The 18,739-nt window shown below is 41.1% G+C and overlaps 1 protein-coding gene across 1 annotated transcript in view; it reads left to right on the top strand.

Moving 5' to 3' along the window:
- The first annotated feature begins 2,459 nt into the window (after positions 1-2,459).
- The window catches only part of LOC127653910 (solute carrier family 12 member 5-like), a 190,496-nt gene continuing 174,216 nt past the window's right edge, over positions 2,460-18,739 (top strand). The window contains exon 1 of the mRNA XM_052140760.1: positions 2,460-2,662. Within this exon, the coding sequence (XP_051996720.1) occupies positions 2,542-2,662 (121 nt within the window). The 5' untranslated portion in view covers positions 2,460-2,541. The remainder of the gene's footprint in view (positions 2,663-18,739) is intronic.

Below are 18,739 nucleotides of genomic sequence, written 5' to 3'. Positions count from 1 at the left end.
GGATGCATGAATCAAGCCACATACAAGGTTATCCTGGAAGAAAACTTGCTTCCTTCTGCTCTGACAATGTTCCCCAACTCTGAGGATTGGTTTCTCCAGCAGGTCAATGCTCCATGCCACACATCCATGTCAATCAAGGTATGGAATGAGGAGCACCGGATCAAGACCCTGTCAACCCCATTGAAAACCACTGGAATGTGATCAAGAGGAAGATGGATCTCAACAAGCCATCAAACAAAGCCGAGCTGCTTGAATTTTTGCGTCATGAGTGGCATAATGTCACCCAACATCAATGTGAAAGACTGGTAGAGAGCATGCCAAGACGCATGAACGCTGTGATTGAAAATCAGGTTTATTCCACCAAATATTGATGTCTGAACTCTTCCTAAAATAAAACACTAGTATTGTGTTGTGTCTGTCTCTCTCTCTCTCTCTCTCTCTCTCTCTCTCTCTATATATATATATATATATATACACACACACCGATCAGCCACAACATTAAAACCACCCGCCTAATATATGTTTTTTGTTTTTGGCACCATTCGGAGTAAATTCTAGAGACTGCTGTGTGTGAAAATCCCAGGAGATCAGCAGTTACAGAAATAGTCAACCCAGCCCATCTGGCACCACCGTTTAAAAATAGCTATTACATTTGACATTTCATAACATCTTATGTTTTCTATAAACAAATGAATCTACCAGAAATATCCTTTCACTGAAACACTTTTGACAAAACCTATGACAATTATGGCAAGCCATTTTAACTTTTATTCATTTCCAGGACATGAATTCTTGATATCAACAATTCAATTTTCACTAGTTAACATGATAGTTATTGATATCACAAATTACATTTCCACTAGTAACAATGTTCATTTTTTATATCAATAATTCAATTTTCACTAGTGACAATGTTCATTTCTGATATCATTTACATTTATACATTTGGCAGATGCTTTTATCCAAACCAACTTACAGAGCACTTATTACAGGGACAATCCCCCCAGAGCAACCTGGAGTTAAGTGCCTTGCTCAAGGACACAATGGTGGTGGCCGTGGGGTTCGAACCAGTGACCTTCTAATTAACAGCCCTGTGCTTTAGCCACTACACCACCACCACCACTCCTATATCATGAATGTGATTGTTACTGTCATGATTCCCTTGTTGTCTGCCCCGTGTTTTCTGTGTCACTCGTCACTGATCACATTCCATGTCACGTTTTCCTTGTTGTCTGCCCCGTGTTTCACTTGTCTGTCTAAAAACTACACTTCCCACAATTCCCTGATCTCATCACTGCCATCATTGCATCATTGTTCTCACCTGTGTCTCGTTTTGTCATCATCATGTCTCCTGTGTATTTAAACCCTGCTGTTTCTTCATTCCCCTTTCAATTGTTGATGTTTATGGATGCATGTTTCCATGTTTATCTTGCCTGTTAAACCGTTGTATGTTTTCCGTGTTTTTTGTTGTATTTTCCCCATTGCGGGTGTTTCCTTTGTTTTGGTTTTGTCTATTTAGTTTTCACCCTGTCCAATAAAGTTAACCCTGCAATTAGATCCTCGCCCCTCGTCTGCCTTCCTGCTCATCGTAACAGTTACTAGTAAGAAAGCCATTTTAGATATCTGAAATTATATAGATATCAGAAATAAATTTTCAGATATCAAGAATTCACATTTTTACTAGTAGCAATTCAATTGTTGATATCAAGAATAAAAGTTTTTACTAGTACAAATTGTATTTCTGATATGTGAAGTGGGAATTTCAACAAGTAAGAAATCAATTCTTGATATCAACAATTGATTTTGAATGGCAGCCTATGGTGACATTTCACTAGTGAAAATACAATTACAGATATCAAGAATTATAGTTTTTACTAGTTGAAATTCAATTGATGATATCGAGAATTAGCATTTTAACTAGTGGAAACTGAATTGTTGATATCAAGGATTCATATCCTGGAAATGAATAAAAGTGAATAAAAGTTAAAACGGCTTGCCATATGAAAATTAAGTATTTTGTCTCAAAATGAATGTATAATTTTTCAGGGATTGTTATTAGCTACTTCCATTTGCAACCATTGACAAAATATTTACTTCCAAGCTTACCGGAAATACCAAGGTAAATTACTGTAAATGGCCAAAAAAGAAGAAAGAAAGAAAAAAAAAAGAAATATACTAAAGCATACATGTTAATTGTTATTATTCAATATCTTTATCAATCGTTTTGATTGACAGCTTGCTCTAGGACCCGGATGCAGGGTGAGTCGCAGACACCAGTTGATGATCCGCTCGCGACTCATTCAGTGTCTGGTATTAAATAACTGTACACGCGCGTCTAGACCGGAGACGTTCAACACGTTTCGTGTTCTTACGTTAATATTAATATCGATACTATTCTTACAGAGTCTGAGGAGATTTGAGCGGACCGTTGCGACGTGCACAACTGCATCAACGGTGAATTCCTCCACCGGGAAACTGTGAAGACACCGAAGCTCCGTCCCTTCATTCCTCGTCGATCCGCTTCAGGCCAACGGCGACGGCATGAGCCAGCGGTTTACCGTGACCGCCGGTGGCTTCCAGGGCGAAGTGAACCAGCTGTTCGAGGGTGATGAGCCGACACCGAGCGCATCCGAGACGGCGGGCGCAGAGGGCTCCGGGCAAGGTAAGATGAGGATATATATAGGCTACGTTATAATGTTATATAGCCCCACGCGTCCTGGAAAATCTGGAATTTTGCAATGCAGTTTTCTAGTTATATTTGTGCCACAATTCTGCGCGCAAAAATTATATTTTGAGCACGCAAAAATATTCTCCGTGCACAAGGTGATATTTTGAGCACGCAAAAATGTATTTTGATATTTCAAATTCACATTCAAATAAACTTTATTCTAGCGCAAAAATTATTTTAATTTGTTCAAAATGAATTTATCTTTGCAAGAAGTTACATTGCTTTACAAAACAGAGTTCAAGCGCGTGCAAAATAACTTTTTGCACGCTCAAAATATCATCTTGCGCGTGCAAAATAACTTTTTGCACGCTCAAAATATCATCTTGCGCGTGCAAAATTAAATCTGTGTGCTCAGAATATAATCTTGCACACTCAAAATATAATTATGCGCGTGCAGAATTGTGGCGCATACTAAATACTAGTTTGTGGGAAAATCAGAACTATACCTAATTACACAAACATTTAAGTTGTAAACTTTAGAAAACGAGGACAGTTGGACCACTGACCACTAAAAAATGTGGTGATATGGCTTTTACACCTCAGGATGTGAATGAATAGATCTGAGCCCTCATAAACCATGGTTACCACATGTAGGGCCCTAGGATTGCCTGGGAGAACATGGATGGAAATGGAATCAGTGACAAAAAAAATGCAGAATGTCACAGAATTACACATGTTGGGACGAAAATGAATTTTTAAATGCACAATTCAATTAAAATTAAAATTGCCATGCAAATGTCTCTGTTTTATTTGAATAAATCTATAATCTGCATGTGCTGCGGGCTTCAAAACTAATTTGCGAAGCCAGCCGGTCATACACTGAAAACACCACATCATGATCATTATGCGTGCTTTGTGCTTGTGTGGTACATGACAGAGAGCAGATCACTCTGAAAGGTGCAGTACATACAGACTATATATTTATTTAATTAACTAACAGGTTTTGGGGTTTAAATAATCACACTGGGCCATGTAGCCAACTGCTTATCTGGGGGTTTAGAAACCACCGTCAAAATGTAGCTTTAAACGATTGCGTGCAGAGATGGATTACTGACCAAGCCAATGGGGCATGTGCCCAGGGGTCCTTGACCACCATGGGCCCTTGACTGCCCGGGGGGGCCCTGGGCTTTAAGGTTGCACATTCCAGTTTGGCGATTCCCCCCACTTGAAAACCAATCAACAATGAAAACGATAATGAAAATAATCCAATATTATGTTAAAAAATCGAATTAATATAAAATATTATTTGATTAGACACCATATTGAATTTAATTAAACTGTCGAATACGGAACTAAAAAAAATAACCATCCAATAACCACAATATACATCATGACCTCTTGTGTGTTTTTGCTTCAAAAGTCAAAAATGGGTGAAAATATTACACCCCTTTGGGCACATAAAATGTCCTGGAAAATTGTGCCTTGAAAAGTGTGATTGAGAAAACTCACCGAACTGATGGGAATGTGTGACTGGAATATTAATAACATATGATTCAACCCGAAACATTCTGATATCACAATTAAATATTACAAATTTTTCTTAAAATATACGCACCTGACTTTTACATAGACCGCATTCACTTATCTTCATATAGACTGTTTTAATTGTACACTTGAATAATGTTTGATGCTATTATATATTCATTTAATATTCCCAGGCAATATCAACATTATATTTGTATAGTATCTCAGGAGCTATATCAGTGTTTCCCAAAGGATTTGGTGAGATTTGTTGGGTGTACCTTGGACCCTCTAGGGGGCATGCTCCCCCGTAAGAAAATGTTGCACATTTTAAGGTAAGATGCATCAATCTGGAGCACTTTGAGAGCAAAATTAAGAGGCTAGGTCTATGAAGAACTTCGTGCTCTTGTAAACAGCTTTGTGCTCTAGTAGTAATTTAATCATAAACACATTGGTATTCTTGAGTATCCCGCATGAAAAATTAAAGATTAAGTGACAACTAATACTAGCCTCCATGTACACTACCCATTCAACCGCACCTGAAACTTTTGGGATTGTGATTTGAATGGTGTGGCAGGGCGGAGGGCGGGGCTGGGTCGCGATCATACACACTCTGTCCCTTATCAGACTAATCAAGCCTCCGAGAGGGATAAAGGCCGACTGCGGAGGATTGTGCGAGAGAGACAGATAGTTTACGGACATGTCCGTTGTGTGTGTGTTTGTGTCTTCTGTTTAAGTTTATAATTAAACTATTATTTATATTGACAAGCCGGTTCTCGCCTCCTCCTTTCCATTGACTGCTTTACACTGGTGCCGAAACCCGGGAAAGAGGAGGGATACGCCGTAGTACAGTTTTCGCCACTACCGTCCACCCCAATGGAGCAGCCACGGCCATCTGCCGGGGGACGAGGACGACGGGAGAAGGGGCTCCTAACCGACAGCCTGGAGCGGTGCCAGGGGTGGAGGAGTCACCTACCAGCCGCTGAAACGCGGGGAGGGGCTCGCTGCGACCGCCTGGAGCGGGAGAACTGCTGCCAGGGGCGGGGGAGACCCCTTCTGTTCCCCGAGAACGCGGCGGGGCGTTCCGTCCACCAGGGGCTGGAGGACTGCCTCCGATCCACCCGGAGAGGCACGGCTGTCGTCCGTTAGAGGGTGGAGGAGTGGTCGAGGAACAAGCTACGCCGTATCGGAGAACTGGCGTGTAAGTGTTTTTTTTTAATCTCTCTCTCCTCTCTCTCTCACTGCCGCTCCGCAGTCAGCCTTTGTCCCTCTCGGAGGCTTGATTAGTCTGATAAGGGACCGGGTGTGTATGATCACGACCCAGCCCAGCCCTCCGCCCTGCCACAAATGGGTTGATGATGTGACCGGAGTAAGGCTTAGAAATTACCTGATGCAAGTACAATCCATTAAGTTTGCTAACCACTGCAATAATTGTATTCATAATGGGACATTCTTTGTAAATTTGGACCCTTTTTCTGACTTGACCGCTCAGTAAAGGGATTAATGGAAAGGAGGAGGCGAGATCCGGCTTGACGATATAAATAATATTTTAAATACACACAGGTGTCGGACAGCTGTCCGTAAAACTCTCTCTTTCTCTGTCGCACTGCCATCTTCGGTCGGCCTTTATCCCTCTCGAGGGCTAATTAGCCTGATTAGGGGACGGGTGTGCAGAATCACTATCCAGCCACGCCCTCCTCCCTGTCACATTCCTCCCTCGTTCTCTCAGGCCGGGGAGCCCCTGGCATGATGTACACCCCACCCCCCTCCTTCCCTAGGGAGGGGCTTGCCTTCCGCCCCGTCTGCCGGCAGGTCATCCCCATCTACCTGGATGAGGGAGGGGACAAGGGGAGGGAAACAAAAAAGTGTGACACCTACGCGCTGTAACGGCGATCGTGCCAAATTAAAAAAACATACAAAAAAGAGAGGGAAAAGACAACACGGGAGCGGCAGAGGGAAAAAAAACACTTACTCAAAATTAGGCTTTTCAATACCTGTGATGCTGAGGTGCAGTTGGCCTATATGACATTTACTGAACTGCACTGAACCTTTGGTTTTATTTGTTTACAGCATACTTAAAGCTTTTTATGTAAAAATGTCCTATGCAAGTAAATATGTTCCTCATTTGGTGCCTTATTGAACTACAGACTGTTCAGCATGTGTAAACTTCACAATTTAGATTTGTTGTGTCAGAAAAAGCAAATGTACTGTACCTATTTCTGCCCCCTTCATCCGCACAAATGCAATGCCGAACTTGACATCGGTATAGCAGCGAGGGCGGACACAATGACGGACTGAACAGAGCATTCAGTATGACGATGCATGTATATGTATGTACATTTCACAGCACTTCAATAGCTTGTTGAAATGGTTCCACCGTCTCGCCGTGTCTGTTAGTGTTAAGTGGGCACAGTTGTCTTCACGTAATGCCACTTCTGACAGTCTATTATAATTCATAAAGCCTTTGAATATTTCATGAGACAAAATGCATTTTAGGCACACTATGCTGTATGACATACAAGAAGTCACCCTTATTCAACTGCAAAGATTAGCCGCTTGATGTTTTCTGTGGCTGGAGGAATGTGTGCCATCTTCTTTTTTACATCTCATAATTGCTCTAAATGCCCCAGGAGAGGGGTCAGATTGTATGTAGAGCTTTCCAAATCAGTCACTAATGAGGTTCCATTTAAGTTAGGGTGCTGCCTTAGAAGGTTGATGCCTGTGTAGGCAGCAGACAGCTCTCTAGGTATAGGAATAGAGCTTGAGACATCACTTGTGATGACTCCATCACTACCAAACATCTGTGCTCTTGCTTTGCCAAATCCGGTTACACATTTACTGAAGTCAGATCATTTAGACACCATCTGTGGACCTGTAGTACTTCCATTTTTGGAGTTTCCTCTTAATGGGAGTGGACTTCAGCAAGATGCACACCTGTAGTCGCCTAGAGACAGTAAAGCCTTGGAGATCTTGTCTCCGGTGCAAGTCGCCACTGGGTTTCCATGACAACAGCAGCCTCTTTGTGCTATGATTGCTGTGTACAGAGGGAGTGCTGAGTGTTAAGGGTTGAAATAATGGTAAAATGCTGCCTTATTATGTCCCATGTCTCTCAAAGGAGCTTGAATTGAGTTACACTCAAGTGGAACACAAAGTGTTGCCCATTTTTCTGCTCTTAGAGGTCCATTTTTGGAGCGTTTGGGTGTATATTAGCACTGGGTGATATTGAATATTCATAATAAATTGCTGATGATTTTTCTGTCAATATATGCAACATTGTGAGCGATTTATTTGGCCATTAAATGGATAGTTTCATGGCGGGGTTTAAGTGGGGGCTTAGTATCTATCCATTTAATGGCCAAATAAAATGCAGATTGCCCCCTAGATTTGCCTTGAGCCCCCCAGTATCTTCTGTTGCCCCTGCCCTGACTGACAGCAAAACTAATTAACACTGCCCCCCATAAGCATGCAAGTGCCCCACCAAAGATCAGATCCCAGTACCAGCTCTGGATAGTTCCCCCAGAAACTCACACTTATGTCATTCCAAACCTGTGTAATCTAATGTGGAACACAAAAGGAGATGCTTGGTAGAATTTTAGGGACTGACAGACTCATTGTATGGGAAAAAGTGAATGGTGGCTGAGTCTCCATTAGTGTTCCCTTGTGCAATCCCTTTAAGTTTCCTAAAGAACGTGTCATTAGATTTGTTTTGCAATCTCTCCTTGTCTCGCAACTCGTAAGTTGGAAGCTTTGATTCATTTCCAATGTTTCATTTCAAACTGTCCCTTTGAATGAATCTATTCAAACTAAAAGATTCATTTGCATCATCGCTCTAAAGTGTCTCTGCGTAGCTTTTATGCTATGTTTTAGTAAAGGTTTTAGTAAAAAGATCTTTTTAAATTTCTTTTCAATTTTAAAAGTTTTTTCACTTTTGTTATATTGGTGCATTTAACTGAAAATGATTCGATATCATTGATTCTCATCTTCATTTAGTGAACAAGTTCTAGGGTGGGAATCATGGGTGGACTGGGGAAGAGAAATCGGCCCAGGATTTTCAGGAACTGGCCCAAAAGGGGTGTCGCTGCAACCTTCGGCATATCGTGGAGCCGTTTTGTGGCCCGTTCTGAATAACGGCTCATTTCGGCTTATTGCGGCCCATTCGGCAAGTTTTTCGGCCGGCCCGGTTCTCCCGATGGCCAGTCCTCCCTGATCAGCCCCAAAGTGCGTTGGCCCACCGGAAAAAATACCCGGTACGCCAGATTACCAGTCCAGCCCTGGTGAGAATCACAAGGTAACTGGTGATACGATATAATATCAATACTTAGGTTACGATACATATTATTGCGCTTCTTTACTTTCGGTGTATTGCGATTCAAAACTACGATATATTGCGATATTTCACTCAGTGTTTCTCATTCACGTTCATTGGATTTAAGAGAACTGTTTCAGTGGCAATTTACAAAACAAGGCCAGTTATTTCTAATATCTGTGTGCAATGCCAATCCATAAGCTTATAAGACCACAATGGTTCAATGTAGCTAGTCTTTCTAAAAATAAATTATTGTATTTATATTGATTATGTGTATAGCATGATAACTGCACCTTCTAAGGGACTGTTGTTGAATTCCTAGAATGATTTGGCAAAGATAAATGTTTTCCCAGTGCAACAATATTAATATGGAAAAACTGTAATATTAATATAGATATCTGGCATGCAAATATCAATACATCACAAGGAAAAATATTGCAATACTTTAACATATCTATATTTATTCCCACCTCTATGAACAACAGTGAAAAAATATGACTTACAATATGACTAATTTTTTACTGTATTTGTACAAAACATTTTGATTCTATTAGGTTACAATGGATGATTTGGTCCAAATGATGATTAGAAAAAATTATAAGCCATTTCAAAGCAAACATATGAATATCATGATATGCCAATACAGTATATGGCTTGAAGGCTGAAATAAAGATGCATGTTTTCCCACAAAGGCCCAGCCCAGTGAGGAAGTGTCTTTATGCATGTACAAAACAGTAAAATATAAAAGTGTATTGGTTTTGTTGCCAGTATACTGTATGTGCATGAACATCACCTGTGAACACCGGCTTTCGACCAGGATGAAGCATCGTTGCCATTTTTCACGCTATTGCAGATGTTGTTTTATCGATCTGAGAGGATAAGACACCGGTGAGATGCCACCCAGATAGAGTGAGCTCAGGTGGCAGTCTTCTCCTGACCTTGAAGGTTTGCAGACGGTCTGAGAGATCCAGTTTGAATGTACACACTGTATGAAGCTAACAGGATAATTAAGAGGACCTGGACTCACTGTTTGATAATTAGCTAATTGTGAAAAGTGTAAATTATAGCATTCCATTTAGGTCTACTGCAGTTGCATTTAAGTTTTCTATTTACAATGTGTTTTTCCTGTGCTGGAGCATTGTAACCAATCACAGACATTTTCATTTTGTGCATGAATACAGTGGTGAATCAGAGATATTTAAACAGGTCAATCAGTAATGATGCACTTTGGTGCGGACCGAAAGTCCTTCTCCATGGTTTCTCTGAACTTTTCCCACACCCACTGCTTTGCCTCCCTCACAGCAGAGGCCGCAGCCCTTTGGGCCTGTCGGTACCTTGCAATTGCCTCTGGATGGGTGGTGGGCCCAAGGGATGTAGAGGAGGGTGTCACGTCGCTTCTTCGGGCTGTGCCTGGCCGGGCTCCGTGACAAGCCCAGCCACCAGGCGCTCGCCGACGAGCCCTTTGTCTGGGCCTCGCTCCAGATTGGGGCCGCGGGCTTCCTCCGGGCAGGGTAACTCCTCCTCTTGCCATTTTTTCCATGAGTCTTTTGAACCATTCTTAGTCTGGCCCCTCACCTGAGACCACTTTGCCTTGGGAGGCCCTACCAAGCTGTATACAGCAAAGATGGGACGCTGTTGACCTCAACCGAGGAGGTTATTGGGCAGTGGAAGGAACACTTTGAAGAATTCCTAATTCCGGGGATTGATGAGATCCGACCAAAAATGCTGAAAGCTTTGGATGTGGAGGGGGTGTCATGGATGGCACGCCTCTTCAACATTGCATGGAAAGAGTGGCAGAACGGGGTGGTGGTTCCCCTCAAAAAGGGGGATCAGAGAGTGTGTGCCAACTACAGGGGTATCACAGTTCTCAGCCTCCCTGGTAAAGTTTACTCCAAGGTGCTGGAGAGGAGGGTTCGGCCGATTGTCGAACCTCGGATTGAAGGGATTGGCCGTGGAACGACGGACCAGATCTTTACTCTCGCAAGGATCCTGGAGGGGGCCTGGGAGTATGCCCATGTGTTTTGTGGATCTGGAGAAGGCGTATGACCGGGTCCCCGGGAGAGACTGTGGGAGGTGCTGCGGGAGTACGGGGTGTGATGTCCCTTCTTTGGGCGATCCAATCCCTGTACGTCCAAAGCGAGAGCTGTGTTCGGGTCCTCGGCACGAAGTCGAGTTCGTTCCATGTGGGGGTTGGTCTCTGCCAGGGCTGTGCTTTGTCACCAATCCTGTTTGTGATATTCATGGACAGGATATCGAGGCATAGTCGGGGTAGGGATGGTGTGCGGTTCGGTGAGCTGGGGATCTCATCGCTGCTTTTTGCAGATGATGTAGTATTCATGTCATCATCTGTCCGTGACCTTCAGCTCTCACTGGATCGCTTGGCAGTCGAGTGTGAAGTGGCTGGGATGAAGATTAGCACCTCTAAATCTGAGGCCATGATTCTCAGCAGGAAACCAATGGAGTGCGTACTCCAGGTAGGGAAGGAGGTATTGCCCCAAGTGAAGGAGTTCAAGTACCTCGTGGTCTTGTTCATGAGTGAGGGGACAATGGAGCAGGAGGTTGGCCAGAGAATCGGGGCAGCGGGGGCTTTATTGCACTCGCTCTATCGCACCGTTAGACTGTGTTTTATTTTTTTCAGAGCCAAAGAGGAATAGGACGGCTGTGGCTCAGGTGGTAGAGCGGGTCGGCTGCTAATCGCAGGGTTGGCGGTTCGATTCCCAACCCACACGACTCCACATGCTGAGGTGCCCTTGGGCAAGATACTGAACCCCAAGTTGCTCCCAATGGCAGGCTAGCACCTTGCATGGCAGCTCTGGTCCAAGCTTAGCGTCAGGTCCAAAAGCCAATGTCAGTATGGGCCATGATTGCAGACAGATATGTATATATTTTGGAGCAACATATACTGCCATCCTGCACCATCTTTTCCAGGGACCTCCCTGAATTTTCCAGCAGGACAACTTCAAACCACATACTGCCCGGATTACAAGTGCATGGCTGTGTAAGCAGAGAGTTTGGGTGCTAGATTGGCCTGCCTGCAGTCATGACCATCTCCAATTGAGAACGTGTGGTGCATTATGCACACCATCCGGAAACGAAGACCCTGAACAAATGTGCAGCTAAATCCTACATAATGGATGATTGGGGGAAAATTCCACTTTCTAAACTTAACAAACTCGTAATATATAATATTAATAATAATCTAATTCAAATTGGCTGGGTTCTAAAAACAACTGTGTAAATGAAAAATTGACCAAGGTTAGGTTTAACAAAAAGAGAGACATTATATTTGAAACTATTTTAATGTTTAAAATATGATTCTTCATGTCATTCTACCCATGTGCAATATTTTCCAAGCTTTTAAAGCCTTTAAGTATATTATCATATGTTCAAAACTAAATGTGAATTGTTGGGTGTAAGAAGCGCACTCATCAAGTTGTCAATTCGTATGACAATTAATCTGCATATTGGGTAAGGCCTAAAGCAGGCAATTAATCGTGAGTCAAATTTTGTAATTGTGACAGCCCCACACAGAAATATCAATGCATTTTCTACCAAAAACATGTTAATGTGGACTTGTCCTCAAAAGAAGCTTTAGAACCAAAGCGAAAAGCATCGTTGGTAACTTGAAATGGTTTCAGATTCGCAAGCCGCACAATTTGAGGTGTTATTCATGTCTGTAGCATGAATACTAAGGGTTATGGGGTTGTGCAAATCCTTAACCCAAATTATGGGCAATAGTAATAGTGAGGTTTGCTTTGCCTTAGCATAAACAAATTACATGCAGTGTTTACTTTCTAATGTCGAAATCTGTTGACTGTCAGCTGCCAGAAAAACATTGGTAGCCGGAGTGACAAAAAGAGTATTTCGTAATGCCACTATTACTATAATTGGTTATACATGGTCTACCCGCCCGACAGAGATTGCACCATAAGCTGTTTTTAATCTTGTCATTAGTAGCTCAGAACATCTTAGGCTTTGCATCACATTAATTGTGTCCACAATCACAGACATACAGTGTGGGAGTTTTGGCCCGTCAGTATTGCACGTCAACTGTAAACCATCATGATGAACATACTTGTCTGGATTTAGCATTAGCTTGCACAAAGATCGCTCAGTTTTCGAGAATGCCCCAGACAAAGATTTTAGGCCACAGCCTGGCTAGGTGGTCCCTGTAATGTTTAATGTGTGTGCTCATGTATTTCATGTCTTTTGTTTTGAAAAGTCTAGTTCCTGTTTCATGTCATGTGGTTCCCTTGTCACGTGATTTCATGTTTCCCTCCATGTTCATGTGTCTTGTTTTTATTGGTTTACTTTTTCATTATGTTGATATCAGTTCTAGTTTGTCATTGGTTTTAGCTTATTAGTTCTGTTATGTAATTGGTCCAGGGTTATTGTCTTGTTATCTTGTTTATTGTTCGGTCTGTTCATTGGTTGATGTTTCCCATGTCCATGTACTTAAGCCTCATTTTTTCCATTGTGTTTTCGTCAAGTATTGAATGTGAATGTAACATTGTTGTTTTTGTTCAAGCCAAGCCAAGTCTAGTTTTATATCAAGTTTTTTTGTTCGCGTTTAGATTTATGGTTTTTGGATATCACTTTGATTAATAAACTGCACCTGGGTTCCTACTTCATCGTCTGCCAGTTGCCAGCCTTGTTACAGTCCCAGGGAAGGTGTCACTTTGTAACACATGGTATTGGGTTTCTAGTTTTGGCAAAAATAAAGGAGGACATTGTGTTTTGCTCATTACAAGCAATGCTTTGGCTACGCAACCTTTGTTTTCGAGATAAAAACTACATGATATTGCCACCTCCACACTCCAAAAAATATATATTTTAGCCTATTTTTAAGATTTACACATTTCAATTTAATTACAAAATGTAATCCTATTGAACTGTGTAATCTTTTACAATACAAAATGAATAAAACGTATGCCATCAGTCATAAGCAAAGTCAATGGGAATGGCCATGAATTTTGGTATTTTCATGCTACTATGGCGCAAGTGGGTTCGGTAAAATCACTTGCAACGTGCAAATGAGCTGGGTCAAGTGCAATTTAATTTGAAGGTTCTTTGCTGGTTATTGCTGCGTTTGTGTCCTATTATATAGTCCATTCCTTTAAACACCAGCAATAGAAACAAAGACAGCACATTCTTAAGAAGTCGGCAATGTAAATTGCCTGCAAACTATGAATTAGAAGAATAAAAACCCTCCTTTTGTATGCTTAGAAAATGTAATTCTCATCAGGACTTGAATGTACGCTCCATTAAATTATAGGGAATTTAAGTATTATTGATCATTTTCATCTACTGACACATAAATCATAGCTAGTATTAACTGTGATTCTATCGGCGCACACTTCACATCTATAGGTCGATTTTGATTTTGAACAATTTAATTTACTAAATTTTTCTTACTACAAATGACAAAAAATTGTTAAAAAAAATTGTCAATGCGCATAGCACTGTGCTTTGTGCGCTTTCAAAAATAGAACCCCTCATGTTGCTCCAAACCTGTGTGTTTTTATTTTTCTGTGGGACACAAGACCCAGGAGAACAATGACAAAAATGAAAACCCACCATAAACATACCATAAAACTAGTGCATCTTATGCGCTACATTCTGACACTTCTGAAGCCATATGACCGAAATTTAGGTTGTTATTCACTGAAAATCATCTCATTCTCCATTCTGTATTTTTGAACCGGCATTTCAAATGAAATTTCAGACCTTCAGTGAGGGCAAAGATTATCACTGAATAATAATGTACATTTTCAGTCTGCTCTTTCGCACAGTTCTCAGATGAAACAGATCAACGTTTTCTATGTTATGACACAATGTAGTGGTAAAATTGCCACCCAGGGCAAAAATGAAGCCAGAGCATCTTCCATTGTTTTAGCCGCTGTTGTGTTTGTCTCCATTGTTGTCATTGGCCGCTCTGCCTGCTCTAATTTGCATAATGCTTCTGAGTCAATTGCTGTCCAAATATGGTGGGGGCCATTAGCCTACTGGGATATGTAGATCAATTTGCTCTCAATAACCAGTTTGTCCGTTCTTGACAATGGCACGTCAAGCTGCTTGTTTCTGTTTAAGCCGTCGTTGGCGAGATGTATATTGCTGGCGAGACGCTCAGTATTTTAGCATAATGGTGATCTCGTGGCACAGGTTTCATGTCTTAGTCTATTGTTTGTCGGTCTGTGAAAACAATCAGTCCTACCAGCCCTCCATCAGGTAATAATGTGTTGAAAATGAGAAGAATTGTTACCTGACAGCTCTAAATTGTCTTTCTGCAGTCACTGTTTTTGCAAATCCATTTAATGAAACTAGTAGTACAGAAATGATACATTTCACCTTTAATGATAAAAGTTGATAGACAGACATATTCTGTTATTATACATTATTATATTATGTGCACTATTATGCTATAATATTAAATCATACACATATGCTCCTTTAATATTAAAGATGTACCCTCAAATCTTGTTCTCTAATTACTTTTTGTTTTAGCGTTTAAGCCATGAAATATAACTGATATAACATTTTCCTGAAAGGACAGATCATTTAATTGGATTGGATCTACCTTTATGAAGACACACACACACACACACACACACACACACACACACACACACACACACACACACACACACACACACTGCGTCCAGTATACTGGATATTGATATTGCTGAGAGATCATTCATCCATGCTATATTGTCATTAAATCAGTGCATTTCTTCACAGCTAATGCATTGATTTTAATCTAGCGAGTCTTGAGATAAATGTAGCTTATCAATATCATGGACAGGTCTTTCCTCACGGTCAAGGTTACAAACGATAGGCCTATTCCTCATACAGCATTGTAAACACCAGAAATATTGCAACAAGACATGCAATAACAATTCTGCACCACTAGAATGCACACCAGTAATAAAGATAACAATATTCAATCTCCAGCCTGCCTGATACACTACTTGATTTAGAGGAATGCATGCTAAAATATCAGAACTCAAATAATCTGATTAAGTTTTCATAGAATTTAAAGACTACAGTAACTACATATTTAACAGCAGTTGGTTAGGCTATAAAGTTCTTTATAGACCAAAGTGCCACTGCATAATGAAAAAAGATCAAATTTCACCCCTACATTAAAAGAATGACATGTGAAATTTGATCTTTTTCTGAACTGTTAAAAATCTATTATCCGTAGCACAAGGGGTTGTGGATAATATCAGCCCTAAAAGCATTCATGGACACTAAATCATTAAATCAACCTGAAATAGTTTTCCATTCAGTCGCCTCTGAAATCCTATTTTCAATGTACCACGATTGTCACAGTCCTGTCACTCTGTCAGTCTGGGTTTTGGTCTGACAGGACGGTGGCATCATTGTCCCGTGTGTGTCTTGTGAGCGTGCGGTTTCGGTTGTATTCCCTGCCGTGTGCTCTTCGGTCCTTCTTGCTTCAAGTCGGGAGCATGGTGTCTGGATCCTGACTTCCTGTCTGGTTCGGTTTCAGTCTGTTGGGATCCGGACACACGTGCTCCATGTCTATCTGTTATTGACGTGGGTGCGTCACGCTTATGTCATCTTGGCATCATGCACTCGTGACAGAATATTTTGCTTTAAGAAAACAAAGCCAGTTTTAGGACCATTATGATTTTTGTTTTTTTGTTCTTTTTGCATTTTTGTGAATTTGAAGGGAAAATATGCTTAAAGGAATGTTCATGCTTCAATGTAATTAAGTTCAATCGACAGCTTACCTTTTCTGTGTAAAGTTATGTCCAATTTTGCAACTTCGTTGACATGACGACATAACCCTATCAACTCAAAACGAAAGTCTAGCTCAAATAATACACATGTTGTTATGGAAGTATTCATCTAAATGCTTTTATAAAATTATAAGCTTCACATTTCTGATTTTAAACCCTTCAAATATTGGCCCTATTCACTTCCATTGCAAGTGCCTCGCTGCAACTTCGAAATATGCTTCGTTTTTTTAAAAAAATTTTAAATGAGGGACGAACCAATTTTTTTGTGGTAATCAACATTATGCCACAAATACTGTCGATTGAACTTAAGTTGTATTGAACACAAAATATTCCTTTAAGTATTTGAATTGTGATGCATCCTATATTCAAAAGTGTTCATCTTCAACACATGTGATATAACTGTAGAGGGCAGCTGTGTTCTCTAGGAATATCAGTACAGTTTCAATGGAAAATGAACCAGCGTCTCTCAACCTAGGGTGTCAGGGATAGAAGCAGACATGGTGGGGCTCGCAGCAGTGTAGAAGGGTGCCAGCATCATCGTGCAAATCCTTCATAGGCCTGTTACATAACACAGTGTCTACACAAAGACAGGATGAGGAGAAATAACAGTGTGAATCTCAAGCAAGACGGGTTTGGTTCACGGTTGTGCCACATCAAAGAGAAGTGGATCATTCTTTTTCTCCATACACTATAATGATGTCATGATTTAGATCTTGGATCTTACTGTACTGGTGCACTGTTGAAACGACAGCAGTAATGCTTTTTGCAATGATCTCACTGTTGCAGAATTCGTGATTTGTGTTTTGAGTTATGCCCTAAATGTTAACGTTGATTTAAGATTTAGTTAGTTGCATTTAATTACAGTATGTGCATTTAGCGTTGTTATCCTTGCAGTCGGCAACACTATCAAAACAGACCTGCAACCATTTTTGGATCGCAACTAACCAGTTAAACGATTCCTCCATTGTGGCGAGTTTGCAACGCATTAAAGCAAGCGTGATAATTACAACGCTCAAACGGATCCACTCAAATCTTCAGACTCTTCATCTCATAATGTTGCCAGATAATGGAAAATAATTTACCTTGTTAAATATCGGTATGACAGTTGCAAGGATAGACACGTTTTAGCGTTCCTCTGAGTGCACATTACATGCTAGAGCAAGCTTGATTCTCTACGCCGGTAACATCAAGCGAGAGAGCTGTTCTATGTCAGACGAGGTGTTGCCTCTGATTTCATCATTGTCTCTTGGGCAGGAGATGGTCAACCTTGATTTCAGGTGCCAGAGTTCTGCAGTGTTCCTGTCGATTTTGCCATTAAACACCAGAGCAGAAATTGTTGACAGATTGTTTGCATGTCTGATGCACATTGCACAGCGTTGTATAAATGACACGCTCCAATCTGATTGGCTGGTATATTGCAGTTCTTTATTATTATTATTCTGTTAAGTAACTATAAACAAATCATCAGCAAGATTCTGTCCAAACTGTTGCTCCACCATGAGAGTTGTCAAAGAGGACTGTTTAGGTTTATGCTATTAGATTATGCTAATGCATGCTATAACCCTGACTATGTGAAACTAGCGTTCGAGTATTTGAATGTCAATGAATAGGATGTTTTTTGAGGGTGGAGTGAAGGTAAATGGTCTACACTTATATAGCGCTTTTTTTTAACCTTAGAGGTTACCAAAGCGCTTCACACTGTGTCCCATTCGCACACACTCACACACCAATGGCGGCAGAGCTGCCATGCAAGGTGCTAGCCTGCCATTGGGAGCAACTTGGGGTTCAGTGGCTTGCCCAAGGACACTTCGGCATGTGGAGTCATGTGGGCCGGGAATCAAACCACCAACCCTGTGATTGGTAGCCGATCCGCTCTACCACCTGAGCCACAGCCGCCCCCCAAAAATCTGATTCCACATGCCCAAGGTGATTCTATCAAATTGGATATCCGAAAACAGCATCAGAAATTCTCATTGCTCAACTGCTGCCTATTTGAAATTTTCTCACCTTTTGGTCACATGATGGAGCATCACTTTCGCAAACCATCATGTTTTTGTCCTTATCCTTGTCAAGTCCTTGTGACGCATCGTCCGTAGTGAAATCACAATTTAACATATTTAACCCCAAATCAATGTGCAAAAAATGTGAAATCAAAATGGCATTTTGCATGAAGAAAAAAAGCCAACATTTAGGACCATTAAAGTTTTTTGTGTTTTCCATTGTGACATTATTTTCAGGACACTGAAGCACTTTTTACCTTCAATTATCATTACCATGTAGACATACTGCACAATAAAACCAAGCTGTTGTACGTTGATTTACTTCAAACATCACAGAAAATAAAAGGCAATGGAGTCACGTGACGCTATGCGAGGCGAAGCAGCCTAGTGGCGTTCTCCGCTACACTTTGCTACTGTTATCCTTTCAATCAACATTACTTGGTGACAACTGGTTTAGTTTTGATTGTTAACTGAGCGGGGA

The sequence above is a fragment of the Xyrauchen texanus genome, chromosome 13 (assembly GCF_025860055.1).
Source record: "Xyrauchen texanus isolate HMW12.3.18 chromosome 13, RBS_HiC_50CHRs, whole genome shotgun sequence".
NCBI lineage: Eukaryota > Metazoa > Chordata > Actinopteri > Cypriniformes > Catostomidae > Xyrauchen > Xyrauchen texanus.
The sequence above is the reverse complement of the archived record's forward strand: the minus strand, read 5'-3'. Positions and strand labels throughout refer to the sequence as shown.